Source organism: Eleutherodactylus coqui, chromosome 1, assembly GCF_035609145.1.
Source record: "Eleutherodactylus coqui strain aEleCoq1 chromosome 1, aEleCoq1.hap1, whole genome shotgun sequence".
In the NCBI taxonomy this organism is placed as follows: Eukaryota; Metazoa; Chordata; class Amphibia; order Anura; family Eleutherodactylidae; genus Eleutherodactylus; species Eleutherodactylus coqui.
Window position 1 is genome coordinate 2,382,982 of NC_089837.1, and position 27,910 is coordinate 2,410,891.

General features: G+C 46.7%; 2 protein-coding genes across 3 annotated transcripts in view; both read left to right on the plus strand.

The window, feature by feature from the left end:
- The window catches only part of LOC136618030 (gastrula zinc finger protein XlCGF66.1-like), a 461,032-nt gene that overhangs the window by 198,334 nt on the left and 234,788 nt on the right, over window positions 1-27,910 (plus strand). The gene's annotated exons all lie outside the window — the stretch shown is intronic.
- LOC136617590 (gastrula zinc finger protein XlCGF17.1-like) lies at window positions 11,319-16,517 on the plus strand. 2 transcript variants are annotated; one of them, XM_066594271.1, is made up of 6 exons: window positions 11,319-11,450; window positions 11,522-11,629; window positions 11,701-11,812; window positions 12,389-12,480; window positions 14,163-14,253; window positions 14,963-16,516. In XM_066594271.1, the coding sequence occupies exons 1-6, from the start codon at window positions 11,379-11,381 to the stop codon at window positions 15,910-15,912; spliced, it is 1,425 nt and encodes a 474-aa protein (XP_066450368.1). In that variant the 5' UTR covers window positions 11,319-11,378; the 3' UTR covers window positions 15,913-16,516. The 2 variants fall into 2 exon arrangements, with proteins under 2 accessions (XP_066450368.1, XP_066450369.1); XM_066594272.1 differs by lacking the exons at window positions 11,319-11,450; window positions 11,522-11,629; window positions 14,163-14,253 and having other exon boundaries at window positions 11,723-11,960; window positions 14,963-16,517.

A 27,910-nucleotide genomic window follows, 5' to 3' on the forward strand; every position in this document is an offset into this window, starting at 1 on the left:
TCAATAGTTTCATCAGAGCGGACGGAGGGCGGCTCCAGCAGTGCAGTAAGCTGAGGGCGGGGGTATATACCTCTATGTGTATATACTGTGGGGAACCTACCTCACCTCTATGTGTATATACTGAGGAGAATCTACATCACCTCTATGTGTATATACTGAGGAGAATCTACCCCACCTCTATGTGTATATACTGAGGAGAATCTACCTCACCTCTGTGTGTATATACTGAGGAGAATCTACCTGCCCTCTATGTGTATATACTGAGGAGAATCTACCTCCCCTCTATGTGTATATACTGAGGAGAATCTACCTCCCCTCTGTGTGTATAAACTGAGGAGAATCTACCTCCCCTCTGTGTGTATAAACTGAGGAGAATCTACCTCCCCTCTGTGTGTATATACTGAGGAGAATCTACCTCCCCTCTGTGTGTATATACTGAGGAGAATCTACCTCCCCTCTGTGTGTATATACTGAGGAGAATCTACCTCCCCTCTGTGTGTATATACTGAGGAGAATCTACCTCCCCTCTATGTGTATATACTGAGGAGAATCTACCTCCCCTCTATGTGTATATACTGAGGAGAATCTACCTCCCCTCTATGTGTATATACTGAGGAGAATCTACCTCCCCTCTATGTGTATATACTGAGGAGAATCTACCTCCCCTCTGTGTATATACTGAGGAGAATCTACCTCCCCTCTGTGTGTATATACTGAGGAGAATCTACCTCCCCTCTGTGTGTATATACTGAGGAGAATCTACCTCCCCTCTATGTGTATATACTGAGGAGAATCTACCTCCCCTCTATGTGTATATACTGAGGAGAATCTACCTCCCCTCTGTGTATATACTGAGGAGAATCTACCTCCCCTCTGTGTGTATAAACTGAGGAGAATCTATCTCCCCTCTGTGTGTATAAACTGAGGAGAATCTACCTCCCCTCTGTGTGTATAAACTGAGGAGAATCTACCTCCCCTCTGTGTGTATAAACTGAGGAGAATCTACCTCCCCTCTGTGTGTATAAACTGAGGAGAATCTACCTCCCCTCTGTGTGTATAAACTGAGGAGAATCTACCTCCCCTCTATGTGTATATACTGAGGAGAATCTACCTCCCCTCTATGTGTATATACTGAGGAGAATCTACCTCCCCTCTATGTGTATATACTGAGGAGAATCTACCTCACCTCTATGTGTATATACTGAGGAGAATCTACCTCACCTCTATGTGTATATACTGAGCAGAATCTACCTCACCTCTATGTGTATATACTGAGGAGAATCTACCTCCCCTCTGTGTGTATATACTGAGGAGAATCTACCTCCCCTCTGTGTGTATATACTGAGGAGAATCTACCTCCCCTCTGTGTGTATATACTGAGGAGAATCTACCTCCCCTCTGTGTATATACTGAGGAGAATCTACCTCCCCTCTGTGTATATACTGAGGAGAATCTACCTCACCTCTATGTGTATATACTGAGGAGAATCTACCTCACCTCTATGTGTATATACTGAGGAGAATCTACCTCACCTCTATGTGTATATACTGAGGAGAATCTACCTCACCTCTATGTGTATATACTGAGGAGAATCTACCTCACCTCTATGTGTATATACTGAGGAGAATCTACCTCACCTCTATGTGTATATACTGAGGAGAATCTACCTCACCTCTATGTGTATATACTGAGGAGAATCTACCTCACCTCTATGTGTATATACTGAGGAGAATCTACCTCACCTCTATGTGTATATACTGAGGAGAATCTACCTCACCTCTATGTGTATATACTGAGGAGAATCTACCTCACCTCTATGTGTATATACTGAGGAGAATCTACCTCACCTCTATGTGTATATACTGAGGAGAATCTACCTCACCTCTATGTGTATATACTGAGGAGAATCTACCTTATCTCTATGTGTATATACTGAGGAGAATCTACCTCACCTCTATGTGTATATACTGAGGAGAATCTACCTCACCTCTATGTGTATATACTGAGGAGAATCTACCTCACCTCTATGTGTATATACTGAGGAGAATCTACCTCACCTCTATGTGTATATACTGAGGAGAATCTACCTCCCCTCTATGTGTATATACTGAGGAGAATCTACCTCCCCTCTATGTGTATATACTGAGGAGAATCTACCTCCCCTCTATGTGTATATACTGAGGAGAATCTACCTCACCTCTATGTGTATATACTGAGGAGAATCTACCTCACCTCTATGTGTATATACTGAGGAGAATCTACCTCACCTCTATGTGTATATACTGAGGAGAATCTACCTCACCTCTATGTGTATATACTGAGGAGAATCTACCTCACCTCTATGTGTATATACTGAGGAGAATCTACCTCACCTCTATGTGTATATACTGAGGAGAATCTACCTCACTTCTATGTGTATATACTGAGGAGAATCTACCTCACCTCTATGTGTATATACTGAGGAGAATCTACCTCACCTCTGTGTATATACTGAGGAGAATCTACCTCACTTCTATGTGTATATACTGAGGAGAATCTACCTCACCTCTATGTGTATATACTGAGGAGAATCTACCTCACCTGTATGTGTATATATTGAGGAGAATCTACCTCACCTCTATGTGTATATACTGAGGAGAATCTACCTCCCCTCTATGTGTATATACTGAGGAGAATCTACCTCCCCTCTATGTGTATATACTGAGGAGAATCTACCTCCCCTCTATGTGTATATACTGAGGAGAATCTACCTCCCCTCTATGTGTATATACTGAGGAGAATCTACCTCCCCTCTATGTGTATATACTGAGGAGAATCTACCTCCCCTCTATGTGTATATACTGAGGAGAATCTACCTCCCCTCTATGTGTATATACTGAGGAGAATCTACCTCCCCTCTATGTGTATATACTGAGGAGAATCTACCTCCCCTCTATGTGTATATACTGAGGAGAATCTACCTCCCCTCTATGTGTATATACTGAGGAGAATCTACCTCCCCTCTATGTGTATATACTGAGGAGAATCTACCTCCCCTCTATGTGTATATACTGAGGAGAATCTACCTCCCCTCTATGTGTATATACTGAGGAGAATCTACCTCCCCTCTATGTGTATATACTGAGGAGAATCTACCTCCCCTCTATGTGTATATACTGAGGAGAATCTACCTCCCCTCTATGTGTATATACTGAGGAGAATCTACCTCCCCTCTATGTGTATATACTGAGGAGAATCTACCTCCCCTCTATGTGTATATACTGAGGAGAATCTACCTCCCCTCTATGTGTATATACTGAGGAGAATCTACCTCCCCTCTATGTGTATATACTGAGGAGAATCTACCTCCCCTCTATGTGTATATACTGAGGAGAATCTACCTCCCCTCTATGTGTATATACTGAGGAGAATCTACCTCCCCTCTATGTGTATATACTGAGGAGAATCTACCTCCCCTCTATGTGTATATACTGAGGAGAATCTACCTCCCCTCTATGTGTATATACTGAGGAGAATCTACCTCCCCTCTATGTGTATATACTGAGGAGAATCTACCTCCCCTCTATGTGTATATACTGAGGAGAATCTACCTCCCCTCTATGTGTATATACTTAAGAGAATCTACCTCCCCTCTATGTGTATATGCTGAGGAGAATCTACGTTCCCCCTGTGTGTTTATATTGAGGAGAATCTACTGAAAAGAATCTACTTCGGAAATACTACCTGTACCTAAAGCCACACTAGAAAGGCAGCAGTATTTTAGGGAGGTAAACAAGTGGCTCCGGAGTTGGTGTAAGAAGGAGGGATTTGGGTTCCTGGAGAACTGGGCTGACTATTGTCGGCTACTGGCTCTACCGTAGGGGCGGGCTGCATCTTAATGGGGAGGGTGCAGCTGTGCTGGGTGAGAAGATTGCTAAAAGGCTGGAGGAGTGCTTAAACTAGGGACTGGGGGGGGCAAAAAGAGAAATAAGGGGGTAGTCAGCGTAGCTAGAGACCTGGGTCTAAGCAATGGGAATAGGGATCGAGCAGCAGGTGGGGTTTGTATAGTTAGAACTGTATAAATTGTATGACCACAAATGCATGAAGTCTGATCGGTAAAGTGGGTGAGCTTGAAGCAAGAATGACTGATGAAAGTTATGATATAGTCGGAATAACGGAAACATGGCTGGATGAAAAGTGCGATTTGGTGGCGAATTTACAGGGTTACAACCTCTTCAGAAGAGACCGTGGGGAACAGAAAGGGGGAGGAGTATGTATGTATGGTAAATCATACTTAATGCCGAGGCTACGGGAAGATATAGGGGCAGGAGAGGAACGGGTGGAATCTATGTGAGTAGAAATACAGGGAGAGAAAAATAGCAAAATCCTGATAAGGGTTTACTATAGACCACCAAAAGCAACAGAAGAAACTGAAGACTTACTACTAAGGCAGATAGAAGAGGTGTGAAAAAGCGCAACAAAGTAATTATCATGGGGGACTTTAATTATCCGGATATAACATGGGAGAACGAAACCTGCAAATCTCACAGGGGTGATAAGTTCTTGAGAACAATTAACCCATTTACGACCAGCCACTGTATATATACGGCGGCTGGTGCTGGGCTTAAAGGACCACCGATCGTAAAAATACGGCGGTGCTCTAAGCCTCCTGCCTCTGCAATCAGTCAGAGGCAGGAACGGGTTATCAGCTGTTAGTGACAGCTGGTAACCTGGAGCAGAAGGCAGGAGGGGTTTTTAACCCTTCCTGCCTTCTGCTTCCCCGATATACAGTGCTCAATGAACACTGTCGGGGCAAAGTGAAAGTAAGAAGTTCTTTCACTACGGGAGCCTCGGGGGGTCATGTGACCTCCCGGGATTCCCTGCTACTGCAGAGCTGGAGGGTCAGACTTAGACCCTGGCAGCTCTGCAGGTGACTAATGTCACCATAGGGGTTGCTTTCCCCTGTAACTGAGGGTCCTATGGACTGCCCAGCTACAGTGGGAAAATGTCAAATAAAGTTTAAAAAAAAAAAAAAGTGAGTGTCCCCCAGAGGTCTTATATGACGTCATGGGGGACATAGATAGTAAAAAACACAATTACATACATCAGTAAAACAAAACAACAGAATAAAACAACAAAACATACATAAAAAAGGGAATAACACAAAGCAGACGCCAACAAAAACCGTCACCGTATGCGCCCTATAAACCAAAACCGTACATACTATATATCAAAACGTCCGAAATAAATAGAGGAACCCATTTCCATATTTTATTTTAGTGTAAATATAAAAATAATTTTTTTAAAAACTATAAATGTTAAAAAAATCATTTTTTTTAGCATTTTACCCCCAATAAAACTAAAAAACGGGAAAAAAAGTCAGTGAAAAAGATATTAAAAAAATAGTCCTATATGTCACGGAAAAAAAAACGCAGCAAAAATAATTTTGGTAGCTAAAGGAAAAAAAAATAGAGCAGTAAAACCGCCACATAGGTAAAATCCCTACAAAGTGTCTGGTCCTTAAGGTACAAAACAACCTGGTCCTTAAGGGGTTAAAGACAATTACCTGAACCAACTTGTGCAGGAACCAACAAGAGGGAGGGCCACTCTGGACTTAGTACTAACTAACAAACCGGACCAAATAATGGGGGTACAGGTTGAGGGGCACTTGGGAAATAATGACCACAATATAATTAACTTCCAGCTGAACTAGATGGACATTGTATTCATTCAACCTTACATACTATGTTACTATGTAGCTGTCAATCAATAAGAAGCCTTATCAGGGAGCGACAAATAAACTAAACTTTTTAGTAAAGCAAAATTTGATCAGCTGAGAACTACTATCGGTAACACTAATTGGGACAACATCCTCAAAAATATCAGTACAGAGGACAAATGGGAGGAGTTTAAAAACATCCTAAACACCTCGTGTGAGCAGTTCATACCCTTCAAAAATAAAAGAACCACGAGTTGAAGGAAATCAATGTGGCTCGACAAGACTGTAAGGGGGGCAATAAACGAAAAAAAGAAAGCGTTCAAACTACTAAAGCAAGAAGGCAGCGAAGAAGAGCTAAAATCATAGAGGGGAAAAAACAAAATATGTAAAGATAAGATCAAAATTGCTAAGGAGGAGGCAGAAAGACTGATCGCCAAAAAGAGCAAAAACAACCCGAAACTATTTTTAAACTATATTAACCACAAAAGGAATTGCACTGAGAGTACTGGCCCTTTAACAAATAATGCAGGAGAAATCATAGAAGACGATGGAGGGGAAGGCAAACCTATTAAATAGTTTCTTTTCAAGCATATGCACGAACAAAAAGGAAATGCCACATGAGATGTAGGGGAATAAAATGAACCCCTCACAAAATATCTCATGCCTAATGCAGGAGGAGGTGCGGAACAGGTTAAAGAAGAATAAAATTGATAAATCGCCAGGCCCAGATGGAATATAACCAAGGGTACCAAGGGAACTAAGTGATGTGATAGCTAGGCCGCTATATCTAATATTTATGGATACTAGCAAGACCGGTGTAGTACCATTGGATTGGCACATTGCCAACGTCATTCCAATTTACAAAAAGGGGTCCAAAAGTGAGCCTGGTAACTACAGGCCGGTAAGTCTCACTTCAGTAACTGGAAAAATATTCAAGGGGTTTCTGAGAGATGCCATCGAAGAATACCTGAAGGAAAACAACGGCAAAGTGTCAGAAAACCTCTGTGCTCAAATGCAGTGACGCGTTTCGGTGCATAACACAGCACCTTTCTTAAGCCGTGCATAAGAGTGCTGAGAAAAGTGCTGTGTTATGCACCGAAACGCGTCGCCGCAATAAAATCTTCCTTCCATTGTACACCCTGGAGTTCGTGTGCTTTAACATCTGTGGATGACACTCAGAGAAGGGGCTTTTGTATCTCATATCCCCCTCCTTTTCAAGTAAGTATCGATTTGCTATTTTTGGTGTGCAATTCACACACTTTCTTTAGATTTTTTGTTTTTCTCTCCATGTGAGTGCAGATTTTTTCTGACACTTTGCCATTCTTTATCTGGGGGAGTATTGATCTTCTCTGAAGCTCTCCTTCTTTCATCAAGAGGATTGGAGTGAAGGTGAAGAACAAATAGGGATATTTTTACATTTATCCTCATCAATTGACATTCCTGTTTGGCATCTATCCCCTGAGGCGCTCTCTACATTTTTCTGTGTTTTCTTCAAGGAAAACAACGGAATAACTTCTCACCAGCACGGGTTCATGAGGGGTCGCTCATGTCAGACCATCTGATCAGCTTCTACCCTGAAGTAAGCTCTAGGCTGGACCTGGGAGAGTCTATTGATCTTATATCTGGACTTCTCTAAAGCGTTTGACACCGTGCCACATAATAGGCTGATGTATAAAATGAGAAGCTCGGATTGGGTGAAAACGTGTGTAATTGGGTAAAGAACTGGCTCAGAGATAGAAAGCAGAGGGCGGTAATAAATGGTTCGTACTCTGATTGGGCCACTGTCGCTAGTGGGGGCCACAGGGTTCGGTATTGGGCCCCATTCTGTTCAATATATTTATTAATGACCTGATAGAGTTGCTGCACAGTAAAATATCAATATTTGTAGATGATACAAAATTATACAATATAACCAATACAACGGAGGACAATGTGCGGCTACAAACGGACCGAGATAAGCCGGGGGATCGGGGGGGGGGGGGGGGGAATGGTGAATGGAGGTCAATGTGGATAAATGTAAGGTTCTGCACATGGGCAGGAGAAACGGATGTCACCAATATACACTAAATGGGGTACTGCTAGGGGAAAGACCTGGGGGTACTAGTGGACTGTAGACTAAACTGGAGCAACCAATGCCAGTCAGCTGCTGCAAAGGCTAATAAAGTCTTGGGGTGCATTAAAAGAGGTATAAGGGCGAGAACATTATCCCCCCTCTATATAAGGCACTTGTCAGGCCTCACATGGAATACTGCGCACAGTTCTGGTCACCGGTGCTCAGTAAAGATTTTACAGTGCTGGAGGGGGTTCAAAGAAGGGCAACTAAACTAATACATGGAATGAGAGACTGGAATACCAGAGAGGCACCAAAACTGGGATTATTAACCCCGGAAAAAAGACGGCTAAGGGGCGACGAAATAACTGTATAAATACATGAGGGGACGATACAAGGATCTCTGCCAGGATCTGTTTATACCCAGGACTGCGACGGTAACAACAGGGCATCTGCTACGTCTGGAGGAAAGCAGGTTTCATCACCAACACAAGGGGGTTCTTTACTGTAAGAGCAGTGAGACTGTGGAACTCTCTGTCTGAAGGTTTGGTGATGGCAAAATCCTCAGAGGACTTTAAAAGGGGACTTGATGTCTTTCTAGAGGGGAAGGATATTACAGGATATAAATCTTAGGTTGATTGTTAATCCGGGTATACAGGCAGGTAGGAACTATTAGGGTTGGTCCAGGGAACAGTCTGACTGCCATTAGGGAGTCGGGAAGGAATTTTCCCCCAAATGGGCTAATTGGCTCCTGCCTCTTGGGGTTTTTTGCCTTCCTCTGGATCAACAACACAGGAGGATAAACAGGCTGGACTAGATGGACATTGATTTTATTCGGCCTTACATACTATGTTACCTCCCCTTTGTTTGTGTGTGTATATTTGTGTATATACTGAGGAGAATCTACCTCTCATCTGTGTGTGTATATAGTGAGGGGAATCTATATCTACTCTGTGTGTGTGTACACTTACTGAGGATAATCTACCCCCCGTGTGCGTGTGTATATATACTGAGGAGAATCTACCCCCCCCCCCCTGTGTGTTCGTACATATTCTGAGGAGAATCCACCTCCCCTCTGTGTGGATACGCTGAGGAGAATCCACCTCCCCTCTGTGTGGATACGCTGAGGAGAATCCACCTCCCCTCTGTGTGGCTACGCTGAGGAGAATCCACCTCCCCTCTGTGTGGCTACGCTGAGGAGAATCCACCTCCCCTCTGTGTGGCTACGCTGAGGAGAATCCACCTCCCCTCTGTGTGGCTACGCTGAGGAGAATCCACCTCCCCTCTGTGTGGCTACGCTGAGGAGAATCCACCTCCCCTCTGTGTGGCTACGCTGAGGAGAACCCACCTCCCCTCTGTGTGGATATACGCTGAGGAGAACCCACCTCCCCTCTGTGTGGATATACGCTGAGGAGAACCCACCTCCCCTCTGTGTGGATATACGCTGAGGAGAACCCACCTCCCCTCTGTGTGGATATACGCTGAGGAGAACCCACCTCCCCTCTGTGTGGATATACGCTGAGGAGAACCCACCTCCCCTCTGTGTGGATATACGCTGAGGAGAACCCACCTCCCCTCTGTGTGGATATACGCTGAGGAGAACCCACCTCCCCTCTGTGTGGATATACGCTGAGGAGAACCCACCTCCCCTCTGTGTGGATATACGCTGAGGAGAACCCACCTCCCCTCTGTGTGGATATACGCTGAGGAGAACCCACCTCCCCTCTGTGTGGATATACGCTGAGGAGAACCCACCTCCCCTCTGTGTGGATATACGCTGAGGAGAACCCACCTCCCCTCTGTGTGGATATACGCTGAGGAGAACCCACCTCCCCTCTGTGTGGATATACGCTGAGGAGAACCCACCTCCCCTCTGTGTGGATATACGCTGAGGAGAACCCACCTCCCCTCTGTGTGGATATACGCTGAGGAGAACCCACCTCCCCTCTGTGTGGATATACGCTGAGGAGAACCCACCTCCCCTCTGTGTGGATATACGCTGAGGAGAACCCACCTCCCCTCTGTGTGGATATACGCTGAGGAGAACCCACCTCCCCTCTGTGTGGATATACGCTGAGGAGAGCCCACCTCCCCTCTGTGTGGATATACGCTGAGGAGAGCCCACCTCCCCTCTGTGTGGATATACGCTGAGGAGAGCCCACCTCCCCTCTGTGTGGATATACGCTGAGGAGAACCCACCTCCCCTCTGTGTGGATATACGCTGAGGAGAACCCACCTCCCCTCTGTGTGGATATACGCTGAGGAGAACCCACCTCCCCTCTGTGTGGATATACGCTGAGGAGAACCCACCTCCCCTCTGTGTGGATATACGCTGAGGAGAACCCACCTCCCCTCTGTGTGGATATACGCTGAGGAGAACCCACCTCCCCTCTGTGTGGATATACGCTGAGGAGAACCCACCTCCCCTCTGTGTGGATATACGCTGAGGAGAACCCACCTCCCCTCTGTGTGGATATACGCTGAGGAGAACCCACCTCCCCTCTGTGTGGATATACGCTGAGGAGAACCCACCTCCCCTCTGTGTGGATATACGCTGAGGAGAACCCACCTCCCCTCTGTGTGGATATACGCTGAGGAGAACCCACCTCCCCTCTGTGTGGATATACGCTGAGGAGAACCCACCTCCCCTCTGTGTGGATATACGCTGAGGAGAACCCACCTCCCCTCTGTGTGGATATACGCTGAGGAGAACCCACCTCCCCTCTGTGTGGATATACGCTGAGGAGAACCCACCTCCCCTCTGTGTGGATATACGCTGAGGAGAGCCCACCTCCCCTCTGTGTGGATATACGCTGAGGAGAGCCCACCTCCCCTCTGTGTGGATATACGCTGAGGAGAGCCCACCTCCCCTCTGTGTGGATATACGCTGAGGAGAACCCACCTCCCCTCTGTGTGGATATACGCTGAGGAGAACCCACCTCCCCTCTGTGTGGATATACGCTGAGGAGAACCCACCTCCCCTCTGTGTGGATATACGCTGAGGAGAACCCACCTCCCCTCTGTGTGGATATACGCTGAGGAGAACCCACCTCCCCTCTGTGTGGATATACGCTGAGGAGAACCCACCTCCCCTCTGTGTGGATATACGCTGAGGAGAACCCACCTCCCCTCTGTGTGGATATACGCTGAGGAGAACCCACCTCCCCTCTGTGTGGATATACGCTGAGGAGAACCCACCTCCCCTCTGTGTGGATATACGCTGAGGAGAACCCACCTCCCCTCTGTGTGGATATACGCTGAGGAGAACCCACCTCCCCTCTGTGTGGATATACGCTGAGGAGAACCCACCTCCCCTCTGTGTGGATATACGCTGAGGAGAACCCACCTCCCCTCTGTGTGGATATACGCTGAGGAGAACCCACCTCCCCTCTGTGTGGATATACGCTGAGGAGAACCCACCTCCCCTCTGTGTGGATATACGCTGAGGAGAATCTACCTCCCCTCTGTGTGTGTGTGTTTTCTATGTGAACAACAGAAGAGACATATATAATATTATAATCAGTACAGTAATGTCGCAATAGTGTTTGTTCTCGCTTTTATCAGCCAGTATCCCAGGATATACAGCAGGGTGCTGCAGACATGTGACCTCTCTGTCTTCTCCCACCAAGGATGGATGGCATGGAGATGAGTGGAAGGATATTAGCCGTCACCTGGGAGATCATCTACCTGCTGACCGGAGAGGTGAACTTCCCTCCATTCCTCCCATCTGTCTTGTATTTGTGCCATCCCTGAGCGTCTCCCTCCATCCACAGGAGTACACAGCAGTGAAGAAGACAGCGACTCCCATCATCCATCCTCACTCCCTGATCCAGAAGCTTCTAGAACTCACCAACAAGATGACGGAGCTGCTGACAGGAGAGGTGACTGCGGGGAATGTGGGGGGACATTCTAGCGGGGGGCTCTGGCTGATGACTGGATATTGTGTTGTCAGGTTCCTATAAGGTGTCAGGATGTGGCCGTCTATTTCTCCATGGAGGAGTGGGAGTATGTAGAGGGCCGGCGGGATGTGTACGGGGCCGCCATGCTGGAGGCGGGGCCACCAGGTAAGAGGAGTGGGAGTATGTAGAGGGCCGGCGGGATGTGTACGGGGCCGCCATGCTGGAGGCGGGGTCACCAGGTAAGAGAAGTGGGAGTATGTAGAGGGCCGGCGGAATGTGTACGCGGCCGCCATGCTGGAGGCGGGGTCACCAGGTAAGAGGAGTGGAAGTATGTAGAGGGCCGGCGGGATGTGTACGGGGCCGCCATGCTGGAGGCGGGGTCACCAGGTAAGAGGAGTGGGAGTATGTAGAGGGCCGGCGGGATGTGTACGGGGCCGCCATGCTGGAGGCGGGGTCACCAGGTAAGAGGAGTGGGGGGATGTAGAGGGATGTGTACGGGGCCGCCATGCTGGAGGCGGGGTCACCAGGTAAGAGGAGTGGGAGTATGTAGAGGGATGTGTACGCGGCCGCCATGCTGGAGGCGGGGTCACCAGGTAAGAGGAGTGGGAGTATGTAGAGGGATGTGTACGCGGCCGCCATGCTGGTGGCGGGGCCACTAGGTAAGAGGCGGGAGGTATGAGGTCGTGTACTTTCTCCCATCATTGGATGTATAATATATTCCATCACTGTGTGTCTCCACAGATGGAGCCGGGAGGAGAAACCCCCCAGAGAGATGTCCCCGTCCTCCGTATTCCCAGGACTTTCCAGAGGAAGATGTCATGGAGAACCAGCAGGTAGATGGTGCTGAGCCCTCTAGTACATCTATATAGAGGGTGGAGCTCACTGGTCCTGCTGTATATTGGAGGCAGAGCTCACTGGTCCTGCTGTATATAGGAGGCAGAGCTCACTGGTCCTGCTGTATATAGGAGGCAGAGCTCACTGGCCCTGCTGTGTATAGGAGACAGAGCTCACTGGTCCTGCTGTGTATAGGAGGCAGAGCTCACTGGTCCTGCTGTGTATAGGGGGCAGAGCTCACTGGTCCTGCTGTGTATAGGGGGCAGAGCTCACTGGTCCTGCTGTATATAGGAGACAGAGCTCACTGGTCCTGCTGTGTATAGGGGGCAGAGCTCACTGGTCCTGCTGTGTATAGGGGGCAGAGCTCACTGGTCCTGCTGTGTATAGGGGGCAGAGCTCACTGGTCCTGCTGTATATAGGAGACAGAGCTCACTGGCCCTGCTGTATATAGGAGACAGAGCTCACTGGTCCTGCTGTGTATAGGGGGCAGAGCTCACTGGTCCTGCTGTGTATAGGGGGCGGAGCTCACTGGTCCTGCTGTGTATAGGGGGCGGAGCTCACTGGTCCTGCTGTGTATAGGGGGCGGAGCTCACTGGTCCTGCTGTGTATAGGGGGCGGAGCTCACTGGTCCTGCTGTGTATAGGGGGCGGAGCTCACTGGTCCTGCTGCGTATAGGGGGCGGAGCTCACTGGTCCTGCTGCGTATAGGGGGCGGAGCTCACTGGTCCTGCTGCGTATAGGGGGCGGAGCTCACTGGGCCTGCTGCGTATAGGGGGCGGAGCTCACTGGGCCTGCTGCGTATAGGGGGCGGAGCTCACTGGGCCTGCTGCGTATAGGGGGCGGAGCTCACTGGTCCTGCTGCGTATAGGGGGCGGAGCTCACTGGGCCTGCTGCGTATAGGGGGCGGAGCTTAGCGGGCCTGCTGCGTATAGGGGGCGGAGCTTAGCGGGCCTGCTGCGTATAGGGGCGGAGCTTAGCGGGCCTGCTGCGTATAGGGGGCGGAGCTTACTGGGCCTGCTGCGTATAGGGGGCGGAGCTTACTAGTCCTGCTGCGTATAGGGGGTGGAGCTCTCTGGTCCTGCTCTATATAGGGGCTGGAGCTCTCTGGTCCTGCTCTATAGAGGGGGTGGAGCTCTTTCCCCCTGCAGACATAGATTTCGGCGGTCTGTTAGATTTCCCGCTGCTCCGCCATATTGTAGTGAATCTTAATATATAAAGACGAAAGCCCTCACTGACTCACTAACTCACTGACTGACTGATTCACTGACTCACTAACTCATTGACTGACTGACTCGCACTAATTCTCCAACTTCCTGGTGTCGTAAACATGAAATTTGGCACGAGCATTGATTATCTCCAAAATAGGAAAAGTTAATGGGTCCCAACTCGATTATTCAATTCTAAGCGCAAAAGAATTAGCGTCCAAATTTTATGTATGTAATCTAATTCTCTCACTTCCCGATGTAATTTTATATAAAGGAAACGTTGCATGGTTACCTCCCATGGTGTTTCCAGGGTCATGCAAAGAACCATGCAAAATAGTGAACCTATTTTTTTCCCGGTATCTCTAAAGTAACCACGACTTCATAAGATTTTCCGTGTGAACACCAGATAAACACCAGTACCAAATTAACTGGGGCGAAGCCGGGTATATCAGCTAGTTATTCTATATGACACATCAGGGTGAAGATGATATTAAAGTGGAGGTAGAAGAAGAGAGGATGAGGGGCGATCACCCGTGGAAGAGTGAAGTGGAGGAGGACGTTCCTGCAGGTAGGTGATGATGAGTTGGGGGGTCCTTAAGGTTTGGTTGTTCCTTAGCGCTCTAGTAACTCCTTAGGCGGTGATACACTGTGTTGTGTTCAGGAAGGGCCGGGAATATATAGAAATCCTCCCCGACTCTTCTATGGGTCCTGTCTTGTATTGGGCTTGGTCTCTGTACTTGTTATATGCCACTGTCTTTTGTCTTCTGTCCCGACACTCTAAATGCCCGGATGCTGGTTTCTACTAACAGCTAAAGGTCTAACATTGAGTGCTGAGCCTCCGCTGTCTATGTTGATAGCAGCAAGGGAAGGGTTAACAGGCTGCCCTGCTTCACACTCTGATGAGAATGTGGAGGATGAACCCATGCAGGGCAGACTAAGCAGTCTTCTCTGTGTTGCCATGGTAAGCCATTGGCACTCGGCAGTTGTGCCCTGGTGGGGCTATTGCTGCATGGGCTTGCAGGTATTCCCCTCTGGATAGCTCTTGATGCTGCATCATCCACTATGTGTGACTGCTTGATGTATTTTTACGTTCTGCGGTCAGGAAGTGGTTACACTGTTTTGTAGTTACCAGTTCTGATAGTAACAGGACACATAAAGGAAGGACTCCCAGCAGGATCCACCTCTTGATGCAGTCTGAATAGACAAAGCTACTACATGTGTGTTTCCATCCTAATACGAATGTGATAAATTTGTGATGTGAGTTTTATTCCTCACAGACAATCCCGGTGAGACCTCTGAGGGAAACTTCATGTTATCGGTACATTATAAAGCAGAAGATGAAGATATCGCGCAGCACTCCTCAGGAGAAAACCTCATTCCCCTTAATGTACCTCCAGGACTTCACAGTACAGATCCATCATATAATCCCCCTAATTATGAGGAACCTTCTCCTGACCAATCACAGATGGTTACCACAAGTGCCGGTCAGGATGAGGGGAAAAGGCTTCAATGTGGTGAATGTGGAAAACAGTCTACAAAGAACTCAGGTATTCTTAAAGAAAGAATAATTCACACAGGAGCAAAACGATTTACATGTTCTGAATGTGGGAGATGCTTTAGAAGTAAAGCAAGCCTTATTATACATGAGAGAATTCACACAGGGGAGAAGCCATATTCATGTCCAGAATGTGGAAGATGTTTTGCAAGTAAATCACTACTTACTGCGCACAAGAGAGTTCACACAGGAGAGAAGCCATATTCATGTTCAGACTGCAAGAGATGTTTTAGAAGTAAAGCCACCCTTATTATACATGAGAGAATTCACACAGGAGAAAAACCTTTTTCTTGTTCAGAATGTGGGAAATGCTTTACAAATCAATCAGATCTTGTTAAACATAAGAGAATTCACACAGGAGAGAAGCCGTATTCATGTTCAGAATGTGGGAAATGTTTTATAACTAAAGGAAAACTTATAGATCATCACAAAACTCACATGAAAAGTAAAATGCCAATTTGCACAAAAACTTACACAGGAGAGGAGACGTATACGTGTGCAGAATGTGGGACGCCTTATGTAAACAAAGCAGGTTTTAATCTACATCAGAAAAAACACAGAGAAGAGAAACAGAAACTCGCACAGGAGAGAAGTCACATTCATGCTCAGAATGTGGGAATTGTGTTTCAAGTAAATCAGATCTTGTCAGACATGAGAGAAACCACACAGTAGGGAGGCTGTATACATGTTCAGAGTGGGGAAAATGATCGTGTACATCACTCAGGGCTTGTCCTACATCAGAGACGTCATGCGAGAGATACTGTTTTGATCTTCTTTATGTGGAAAATGTTTTATAATGGAATCAAATTTTGAAACTCATGACAGAATTCTTACAAAGAAACCAGATTATGATCAATAACAATATAATGCATCCGTTATCCAGAGACCTTATCCATCCAATAAGGGATTACTGATGGCTGGAATCAGCCTGGTATTTTGCAGATCCAAAACTATGTAGCTGAGGTGACTTGTAAGCGGTATCTATGTATGAAAAGTATTGTGGATAGAAGGAAGAAGAGAAGATCCTGGCTTACTTCCAGAGCAGCGACCCTGAATTGTCTCCATGAACCTTACTTATTACTGTAATGATCACTGAATAAACCCTACTTGTGAAATATAACTCTTCTCTCTGACTTCAAATATATCAAAAACACTACAAACAACCCCCTCTCCAGCCAATCCAAGTGTGAGGGTATATGTATATATTACCATATGTTTTTTATGCTTTTATACCTATATGCAAGTTCTATTCAATTCTAAAATGAGAAAAACTTAATCTGTCGCCTTACATCAGATATTCCAAAGGCCTTGCAAGGCGAAGACAAAATGTATCTTGAACACCGCAAGGAAGAACCGGATACGAAGGCCGTGTGCTTGGCTCTTTTCCCAGAAGCGCCGTATCTAGATAACGACTGTTTAACTACGTATATAACTATCACTGCCTCAGGCGGAAATGCGGACTTCACATATATGGTTATGCAGGGAATTTGAGCCAATGAGACCATTACCCATTCCTAGTGATGTGACCAAAGGGTATAAGACCCCATGTAATCTGTAATAAAGTGCGCAGCTATGTCCCCGTGTGAGGAACTATATCAGACCTCCGTGTGTGGTGTCTCTTCTTTACCGCCGGCAGCGGGGCATTGGGGTGGGCCTGATTGGTGCTGTACTGGAAATTTCCCTGATGTAACTCATGTCTCTGTTATTGGTGCTAACATCTTACAGGCCTTATATCAGGGAAATTCTGCGTACAGCACCAATCAGGCCCACCCTAATGCCCTGCTTCCGGCGGTAAAGAGGAGACACCACACACGGAGGTCTGGTATAGTTCCTCACACGGGGACATAACTGCGCACTTTATTACAGATTACATGGGCTCTTATACCCTTTGGTCACATCACTAGGAATGGGTAATGGTCTCATTGGCTCAAATCCACCGCATAACCATATATGTGAAGTCCGCATTTCCGCCTGAGACAGTGATAATCATATACGTAGTTGAACAGTCGCTTTCCCAGATACGGCGCTTCTGGGAAAACAGCCAATCATGCGGCCTTCGTATCCGGTTCCTCCTTGCGGTGTTTAAGATACATTTTGTCTTCGCCTTGCAAGGCCTTTGGAATATCTGATGTAAGGCGACAGATTAAACGTTTTTCTCATTTTAGCATTGAATAGAACTTGCATATAGGTATAAAAGCATAAAAAACTGCCAATTAAGGACAGCCAATTAAGAATGATGCAGCGGTGCAGAGTCTCACGGAGGCCCTACTTCTACCTGACAAAATGGAAAGCTCACACCAATTCCTACACCGGAGAAACAAGAGGCAACGCCATCACAGACCACACAGCAAAGGCAGCGGCCCTGAAGCCGTGGAAGAAAAGAAGAATTTAACAATAACTTTGGACTTTGATAAAAACTTTGGACTTTGATATGCTAAGGACTTTACAGTTACAAGCCAGCAAGGAAGAAAAAGACAAATGGACTAAATATGGGAGCAGCAGAAACAGGACAGCGTATGGCGAACAGTCAACAGAGCTTACCTACCACGGTCCCTGTGCCCCATGATGGCCCAGCTGATGCACGGAAAGACACACCTATCAGAGCAGCAAGGATGTCGACGCTTGAACGAGGACGGGTGGCTCCTGGGTTTTCTGTAGCTGCTGCATCATTTGTCCAATTTTGCATGATCTTTGCCGTAAAGCAACAGGGCAGAAGTAAAATTTGCCACATCACACTTGCCGGGGCCACTCTACCCATTTCAGGGATTGCAAATTGGCTACACTCAGCACCCACTTGTTGGGAAGTATGAATATGTGCTTGTTGTTGTTGATTTCTTTCCAGGTTGAAGAGACCTACCCTGTTACCAAAGTAAATAAGCAGGTAACCACACAGAAGCTCATGAATGAGGTAATCTGCAGAGATGGGGCACTGGAAGTGATTGAGTCAAACAAAGGTACACACTTCACAGGTGAAATAATACAACACATCATGTCTGCTCTGGGTATATCCAAGGCTTTTCACACACCCTACCATCCGCGGAGTAGTGGGAAAGTAGATCCAAAAGGCAATGAAAAAAAAAATGGGTAAATTTTGAATTGAGTGTCTCCCATTAGTTTTTCTTTTTCTCCGGAGGGTACATGCCACAGTAGTTGAGTTTGGGGAATGATTTTCTTGTTAATTTTGTCATAGGTCTCTCCAAGGAATTGTCAATAATGCATTCTGCAGTCTCTGCTTTCCTCCCTGGTCCTACAGATGAGTGTCACAATCTGAAACCAGGTGCCAGGGTCTATGTGAAAAAGTTTGAGAGAGAAACCCGGTTTGAAGGTCCCTACCAGATGTTGCTCACCACCCCAACTGCAGTCAAGCTCGAAGGAAAGCCCACTTGGATCCACAATTCGCACTGCAAAAACTCATGATCCTGCACATCCTTTACATGCTATAATGTGGTACAATTCCTCTAACCCACACCTTTGACTACTGTACACTAGCCCCCTGTTTCAGAACAAATTAATATAATCAAATGTGCAATATGAAGACTACACTGAGGGTGAGAATCCTCTCCCCCTTCTCCCATGCCAACTTCTGGTGCTGAGCCTATGGAAGTGGATCACCTAAGTTCCGAAGAACGGCGACGGTTCCGGATTACTCATCGCCTCTGCCTCTATTGTGGGAAAGCCAGACATCGTGTAGCGGCCTGTCCTCACAAGCGTCTACAACATCTGTCTGAACCGGCGGAAGAACTTCAGATCCTAGGCGATTTTTGGGAGGATTGCCTAGGATCACAGGTACTCCCAAAGTTGTTGGTGCCTTGTCAGATTGGCTTCCAGAATTTTACTCGGTCCGGTCAAGCTTTTATTGATTCGGGGTCTGACGCCAATTTTATTAGTTTAAGTTTTGTCAGACCTCTGATGACTGAATTATCTGCATTAAAGATTCTCATACGCTTCACTAGTATTGATTCTACCCCTCTGTCTGCAGGGGTTGTACAATAGAGGACTCCCATGTTACAGTTCACTGTGGATGTTCTCCATTCTGAGAATCTGTCGTTCTTGGTAATGGAAAGGATGTCCGTTGATGTAGTGCTTGGTATGCCCTGGTTGGCACTGCACAATCCCCTATTTGATTGGTCCACTCGGGAATTGACACATTGGGGGTTGTTCTGTCATAGTCACTTAGCTACTATATCCATGTGTTCAGCAGATACCATACTTATTCCTGAGTATTTGTCTGATTTTCATGACGCATTTTCCAAGAAACTGTCTGAGATTTGCCCCCCCATAGGGAGTGGGACTGTGGTATTGATTTGATCCCTGACAGTCCCATCCCTATGGGAGCCATTTTCAATTTGTCTGAGCGTGAGCATGAAGCCCTTCAGTCCTATATTTTGGAGTCTCTGGCCAAATGACATATCAGGCCATCCAGGTCCCCTGCCGGGGCAGGTCTCTTCTTTGTAGAGAAGAAGGATGAGACATTGAGGCCTTGTGTGGATTATCAGGCTTTGAATAAAATTACAGTGAAGAACCAGTGCTCCTTGCCCCTGACCCCTAACTTATTGAATCAGGTGGTAGGGGCCCATTGGTTTTCCAAATTGGAGTTGAGGGGGGCTTACAATTTAATTTGCATCCGAAAGGGAGATGAGTGGAAGACCGCTTTCAACACCTGGTTCGGACATTTTGAATGTCTGGTCATGCCCTTCGGACTTTGTAATGTCCCCGCTGTGTTCCAGGTATTTATGAATGCGGTCTTCCACGACTTCCTGGGGGTATTTTTGGTCCTATATCTCGATGACATTCTGATGTACTCCCCAGACTGGGACTCACATGTGCGGCACCTGAGGATGCTTCTGACCCGTGTGTGTGAGCACCAACTTTTTGTCAAGTTGGAGAAATGCATTTTTGGTACTAAACAAGTGTCTTTCCTTGGTTATGTGATTTCACCCACGGAGATTCAAATGGAGTCTGATAAAGTGGCAGCAATCTCTCAATGGGTCAGACCGGATAACCTGAAAGCTCTTCAGAGGTTTTTAGGTTTCGCAAATTTCTACCGTAGATTCATTAAGAATTATTCTGTTATTGCTCAACCCCTGACCGATCTTACCAAGAAGGGGGCCGACTTGGTAAGATGATCGCCAGAGGTCCTAGAGGCTTTTAGTCGTCTCAAAAGGGCGTTTACTGCTGCCCCGATGCTAGTACAGCCTGACGCGCGGCGACCGTTCTTCATTGAGGTAGATGTGTCTGAGGTGGGGGCGGGGCTATATTGTCTCAGGAAGTCAGCGGGAGATCTGGGTATAGTCCATGTGCGTTCTTCTCGCGGAAGTTCAGTTCAGCGGAACGTAACTACGACGTGGGTAATCGTGAATTATTGCTGATTAAGTGGTCTCTGGAAGAGTGGCGTCACCATCTTGAGGGGGCAAGGCATTCCATTACCGTGTATACTGATCATAAAAACTTTGTATATCTCGCCAATGCTAATAGACTCACAGCTCGTCAGGCCAGGTGGGTGTTGCTTTTCGCCAGGTTTAACCTTGTCATTACATATATTCCAGGGGAGAAGAACGTGAAGGAGGACGCCCTCTTACGCAGTTTCAGTTCCCCGGAAAGTGAGACAGTGGCTCCCGAGAATATCCTGGCACCTGGGGTGGTGGTGGAAGCTGTAAAATCTGATCTCGTTCCTCATCTGCAAAATTGTCAGCAGGACACTCCCTTGGGGGTGCCGGAGGGCAGATGGTTTGTGCCAGAGACCTTGCGTCTCAGAGTCATTGAAGAGTCTCACTCATCTGTTCTCACAGGTCATCCGGGGGTTCAGGGGACTCTGGATCTTTGTACTAGACTCTACTGGTGGCCAGGTATGTCTCGGGAGATCCGCGATTTTGTTAAGGGATGCTTTGTCTGTGCACGCAGTAAAAGTTGTCGTCGTCGTTCGGAGGGGCCTCTGAGACCATTACCGGTGCCTTCTCATCCGTGGTCGCAGTTATTGGTAGATTTTATCACTGATCTACCTGAGTCTCAGAAGTTCACCACCATCCTAGTTGTTGTAGACCGTTTCTCAAAGATGGCACATTTTGTGGCGTTAAAGAAGCTTCCTTCTGCAATAGAATTTTCCAAGATTTTTGTAAAAGAAATCATTTGTCTACATGGGGTTCCTGAGAACATCGGTATCTGATCGCGGGGTTCAGTTTGTTGTGCAATTTTGGTGAGCCTTCTGTAGAAACCTGGGAACGTCGCTTTCCTTCTCGTCAGCATTCCACCCGCAAACTAATGGTCAGGCTGAGCGGAAGAACCAGGATTTAGTGCAATATTTACGGTTGTTTGCTAGCGAAAAGGCTCATCAGTGGGCGAAATTCCTGCCATTGGCAGAGTTTGCACTAAACAAGCGTACTTGTTCTTCCACTGGGGTATCTCCATTCCTTTGCGTATATGGTCAGCATCCTCGCTTTCTTACAGCGATCCCTACTCTGTCTGCCTGTCCTGCAGCTGATGTCACAACAGATGCGCTGCAGGGGGTATGAAAAGAAGTACAGAAGAATCTGGAAGCAACGGGGGCTCGTATGCAGTTGCGTAGTGGGAGGAGTCTGTCAGTATCTGAACCTTACAGGATGGGACAGAAGGTATATTTGTCTTCTAGAAATCTCAAATTGAAGGTTCCGTCTTTGAACTGGCGCCACGTTACGTGGGTCCCTTTATCATCATACGTGTAGTAAATACGCTTGCTTATTAACTTGATTTGCCAGCCACATGGAGGGTTCATAGGGTTTTTCATAAGTCATTATTGAAACCTTTTGTCCCTTCGGCGACTGTTGGCTGTACAAGTCTCCAGGAACTGCTCCATCAGCACCATATCTTCCAGGTTTTCAAACTAGGTGATAGATTGCTCCTTGATCCATTACTGGAGGGCAGTCCACTATTGACCCAGCAGGTGCACAAGGCTGTCCTTGGACCCATGCTGCAGCTCCTAGAACTTCTGGTGGTACAACTCCAGACTGAGGTTGAATTCCTGGATCAGGGCTGCTTTGATAACCTCATAGTCATCATCCTGCTCTGGGAAATTTCGGTAAGCACCTCCAGGCCTTCCCCTTGAGCCCTGGGGTCAAGTTCCCAGCCCATTGCTCGGTGGGCGGCTGGTACTGGCGGCAGACCTTTTCAAACCCCCTCAGAACATTGTCCAGGTGCTTGTCTTTCTCTAGGACAGGGAAATGTTCTTGCCGGGGTCACGTGGTCCTCGTGTCGCTGCACTCATGTGTCTCTGGTGTTGGATTCCGTGCGTGGAACTCTACTACTTGCAGCTGGTTTTCTGCGTGACATTCTGTAGCTGCAGCCTCTTTCTCTGCCTGGCATTCTGCAGCTTTGCGCTCTCACTCTGCAGCCTCATACTCTCGCTCCGTAGCCTCGCGCTTGGCCTTGCACTCTGCAGCTTCACTCTCGGCTTTGCACTCTGCAGCTTCGCGTTCTGCCTTGCGCTCTGCAGTCTCTCACAGCTGGAGAATGAGCTGCATGTGCCGATCAGGGTCCCTTGCGCTTAACTGTTGTTGGGCCCCTTTCGGAATGCAAGTCCGAGTCCTGCTGAGAGCTGCTATTGTTTGGATCTTGATCCATTGCTGGCTCAACAAAGGGGACCGATTGATATAAAAAAAAAAAAAACATTTTCTACATGCAGAACATGAACTTAGCCTCTGTACTGTGACTTGCAGAGCACCTGCATGAATACAGCTTAGCTCCCGTGTGTAAAGATGAGCGAGCACACTCGTCCGAGCTTGATGCTCATTCGAGCATTAGGGTGCTCGAGATGCAAATTACTCGAGATGAGCACCACGCGGTACTCGAGTAAATTCCATTTCCTTCCCCACATGTTTAGCGCCATTTTCTGGCCAATAGACATGCAGGGAATGCATTACCACTTTCTCCTGTGACGTGCCAGCCCTATCCCACACCCCTGCAGTGAGTGGCTGGCGAGATCAAGTGAACGCCGAGTATTTAAAGCAGTCCCGCCCGCGGCTCGCCTCAGACACACGCTGGTGCTAAGGACCGCTACACAGTCACATAACCTTTCAGGCCTTGGGTTCCAAATTAGTTCGTACCTGGATGCATCAAGGAGGCCAAAAACTACACAAAGATAGTTATCAGTTCCCACAGATACGTAGAGTTGAGCCGCGGCAGATATACAGCTCACTCTGCTTAAGGCGCGCGTACACTGAATGTTTATTGACTTGGTATAGTTCTAATACAGGAAAGGAATGTGTCATTAGTCACGGCATTAATCTCATTGGCTTAGAAAAACATTACAGCATAGTGTGAGAATATATATATATATATATATGAAATGTCCTTCTAATGTTTATGCCTCCCGGACGTTATCTCGTCCTCCCTTGTCAGTTTGGATGGACGGAGCGTCTTATTAGCACGATTCGTTCTTTTTTTCCAAACCTCGGGGCGTGGGGAAGTCTCTTCTAATAACGATTGTACCAGGCTTGGTTCTTGGAAGAAAAGAAACAAATCATTAAACATTGTACCGAATCTCATGCTCTAAAGTTATTTCTGCTTGAATTATTGTTTCACTACGCACAAGCTTATTTATATATTATAATGCTCCATTTTGTATCTAGCGGTCATTTTGAGACTGTACCTTCTCAATCCCCCCTAGAAACTGTCTCAAAATAAACAATACCTTATAATTTCTACAGGGCGGGGTAAGGTTTGACTTCCCTATTTCTAACTTATGATCTATGCCCTACCTATCATTGTTGGTCAGCTGTTCAAGGGCTAATCCCTTCCCCGATGACTAATCCTAACTAACTAAACGCAAAGACCTAATAGACACAGAAGGGATCTACAACACACATGCTACTCTATTCTAAGGGCTGGGAGACTAGAATGGTCATCCCTGCTTCTGCTGAGACAGCTCCATTAGGGGACAAATCGCTCTGTTGTATTATAGGCATATAGCCATTGCCTGGGGTCTGGCCTTGAACTCATCTGGCACCCCCTTTGGCACTCTTATTGCATCTATATATACACATGTGGATAAAAACTGCTACCTGGAGCATCTATTTCTCTCTTAGCCCGATGCGGTGTTGGGTTCTCACCCTCAGTGTAGTCTTATTGATTCTATTAATTTGTTCTGATCCCTGAAACAGGGGGCTAGTGTACAGTAGTCAAAGGTGTATGTGGCTACTTGTGTGTGTTAGAGGAATTGTACCACAATGTCACTGTGACAGCCACTTCCGCCCAGGTCCCCAACCCTGCCCATAGCCTGTAAAGGATATGCAGGATCATGAGTTCTATGCTCCGGGACCCAGGGCCTTTTTGCCGTGCGAGGTGTGGATCCAAGTGGGCTTTCTTTCGAGCTTGACTGCAGTTGGGGTGGTGAGCAACACCTGGTAGGGACCTTCAAACCGGGTTTCTCTCTCAAACTTTTTCACATAGACCCTGTCACCTGGCTTCAGGTTTCAGAATGCGTTATTGACAATTCCTTAGAGAGACCTATGACAAAATTAACAAGAGAATCATTTCCCAAACTCAGCTACTGTGGCATGTACCCTCCTGGGAAAGAACTAATGGAAGACACTCAATTCAAAATTTGCCCGTTTTCTTCATTGCCTTTTGTATCTACTTTCCCACTACTCCGTGGATGGTAGGGTGTGTGAAAGGCCTGGGATATACTCAGAGCAGACATGATGTGTTGCATTATTTCACCTGTGAAGTGTGTACCTTTGTTGACTCAATCACTTCCGGTACCCCGTATCTGCGGATTACCTCATTCATGAGCTTCTGTGCGGTTACCTGCTTATTTACTTTGGTAACAGGGTAGGCCTCCAACCTGAAAAGAAATCAACAACAATAAGCACATATTCATACTTCCCAACAAGTGGGAGCTGAGTGTAGCCAATTTGCAATCCCTGAAATGAGTAGAGTGGCCCCTGCAAGTGTTATGTGGCAAATTTACTTCTGCCCTGTTGTTTATGGCATAGATTATGCAAAATTGGACAAATGATGCAGCAGCTACAGAAAGCCCAGGAGCCACCCGTCCTTGTTCAGGTGTCGACATCATTGCTGCTTTGAGAGGTGCGTCTTTGCGTGCGTCAGCTGGGCCATCATGGGGCACAGGGACTGTGGTAGGCAAGTTCTGTAGACTGTTCGCCATACACTGTCCTGTTTCTGCTGCTCCCATATTAAGTCCATTTGTCTTTTTCTTCCTTGCTGGCTTGTAACTGTAAAGTCCTTAGCATATCAATGTCCAAGTATTTATCAATGTCCAAAGTTTTGTCAATGTCCAAGATTTTTGTCAAATTCTTCTTTTCTTCCACGGCTTGAGGGCCGTTGTCTTTGCTGTGTGGTCTGCGATAGCGTTGCCTCTTGCTTCTCCGGTGTTGAAATCGGTGTTAGCTCTCCACTTTGTCAGGTAGAAGTAGGGCTTCCATGAGACTCTGCACCGCTGCACCATTCTTAATTGGCTGTCCTGCTTCTGCCACTCTACACGCCTCAGTGAGGGCCTTCAGTTCCGCTTCTTGTGCTGAGACATGCGGAGGCAGAGCTTCTGCTTTTAGGACATCTTGTTGTGATCACTGCATATTCGATGTGGAGTCGTCCATCCTCACCCTGGGACCATCTATAAAAAAACAACTCAAAATATGCATTGTTAACAGGGGCTTCAGTAACCTTTTAAAACTTAAATTTTCTTGTTGCATCACTGCTAGATAATCATGCTGGTACTCTATTTAAAATAGATCAGAACCTTTGCTGGAAAATTTTTTTTTTAAATGGCTGATCTGCAATACCTAGATCACCTATGCCTTCTCCTCCCCCCCTTTGAACCAGGATACTGGTTCAAAATGGTACAACATTGAAAAGAATGAAAAGAGCACATTGTAGCCGGATTTGACAGGCCAGAAATAAGTGCTTGGGTTGTACTTGCGTGAGTATGCTCTGAATGTCATGAGGGGTGAAGACCACTAGGGGGTAGTCCAATACCAACTCAGAAGATTTGTCAACCATTGCCCGTACTGCTGCCACCGCACAAACACATGAGGGAGCTCCTCGAGCCACTGGATCCAGCCTCATGGAGTAGTATCCAAGTGGCCGTGGTTGTCCTCCGTGCTTTTGTGTCAATACTGTCGTCACATGGCCTGAAAGTTCAGTACAGAAAAGAGTAAAGGGTGAAGTTTAGTTGGCAATACCCAAGGCTAGAGAGCTGAGAATTGAGCTTCAGGGGTGAGAGAGAAAAGAATGATTGAAAGACAGTCATAGAGTGGTTGCATAAGAGAGGAAACTGAGTGGATCCATGGGCGGCAGTATGAAACAAGGCCCAGAAATGTGCGGAGTTTGGCAACGGATGTAAGTACAGGTATGGCCTGGACAGCAGCCTTTCGTTCCTCTGTCAGATGTCTAGTGCCTTGGGCTATGCAATGACCCAGGAGAACAACCTTTGTTCTGCAGAACTGGAGTTTGTCTTTAGAAGCTTTACAGACATTTTCTGCAAGAAAAATTAACAGTGAAATTGTGACTTGTTGGCAGGCTTCCAAATCATCAGCACACAGCACCTACATGTGGTAGATGTCTAGCGGACACCTCATCAGCACACAGCGCCTACATGTGGTAGATGTCTGGCTGACACCTCATCAGCACACAGCGCCTACATGTGGTAGATGTCTGGCTGACACCTCATCAGCACACAGCGCCTACATGTGGTAGATGGCTGACTGACACCTCATCAGCACACAGCGCCTACATGTGGTAGATGGCTGACTGACACCTCATCAGCACACAGCGCCTACATGTGGTAGGTGCCTGGCTGACCCTTTAGCGTCTTTTCTGGACTGGAAAAAAGAGGGGTGTTTGTTGGGGCAGTTAGTTTACAAAACTCTTCTGAACCGGCACCTGAGGTCTCAACCCGTACCGATCCATCCGGTGAGAATTTGATGGATGCAGATAAGGCCTGTAAGATATCAGTGCCAGTAACAGAGACATGAATTACAACAGGGCAGAATAATCTACAAACACCTATTAATATTTGAAATGTGATATTCTTCAAGCAAATTCATTATTAGTCTGATCCTGCCTGTAATGTCTCATCAAATTTGAGGAAACAAAAAACTTTTACTAGCTGCTCAAGATCCTCACCCCCTCCTTTGTAAACAAGAGAGGGATGACCCATTACGTACTTTTACATTATCCAGCTCCACCCCTTCGATACTGGCCGATCACATCTTTCTTCACACTTTCATTCAAACTCCACAGTCTGCGCATCCACATCACAAACAAGCAAAGTCCCATGCAGAGGGAGAAAAAAACACTTCTATCCTCAGTCAATATCTGCATCACACATTTTACATTCATCACAGTCCGAACACGGGTCATTAACTGTCATCCGTTCATGCGGTCAAGTCTGTCTCTCTCATTCAAATGTTAGTAAGAGTTCACACAGGATGTAACACGTATGATGCAACTGTCCTCATCTTGCAAACAAATGCATTCAATCACTCCCACCCCACCCTGGAATCAGTCAAACTTGAACTGTTTGTAATACTAGAGATGTATACCAGATTCCACAACAACCACTTCATCACTAATATTTCCCATAAAAGGAACACACATTTAGCAATTACACACACGTCCAACCAATCACAGAACTGACATTTACACAAAGAACAGCAAAAATATACCTTAGAATTCCTAC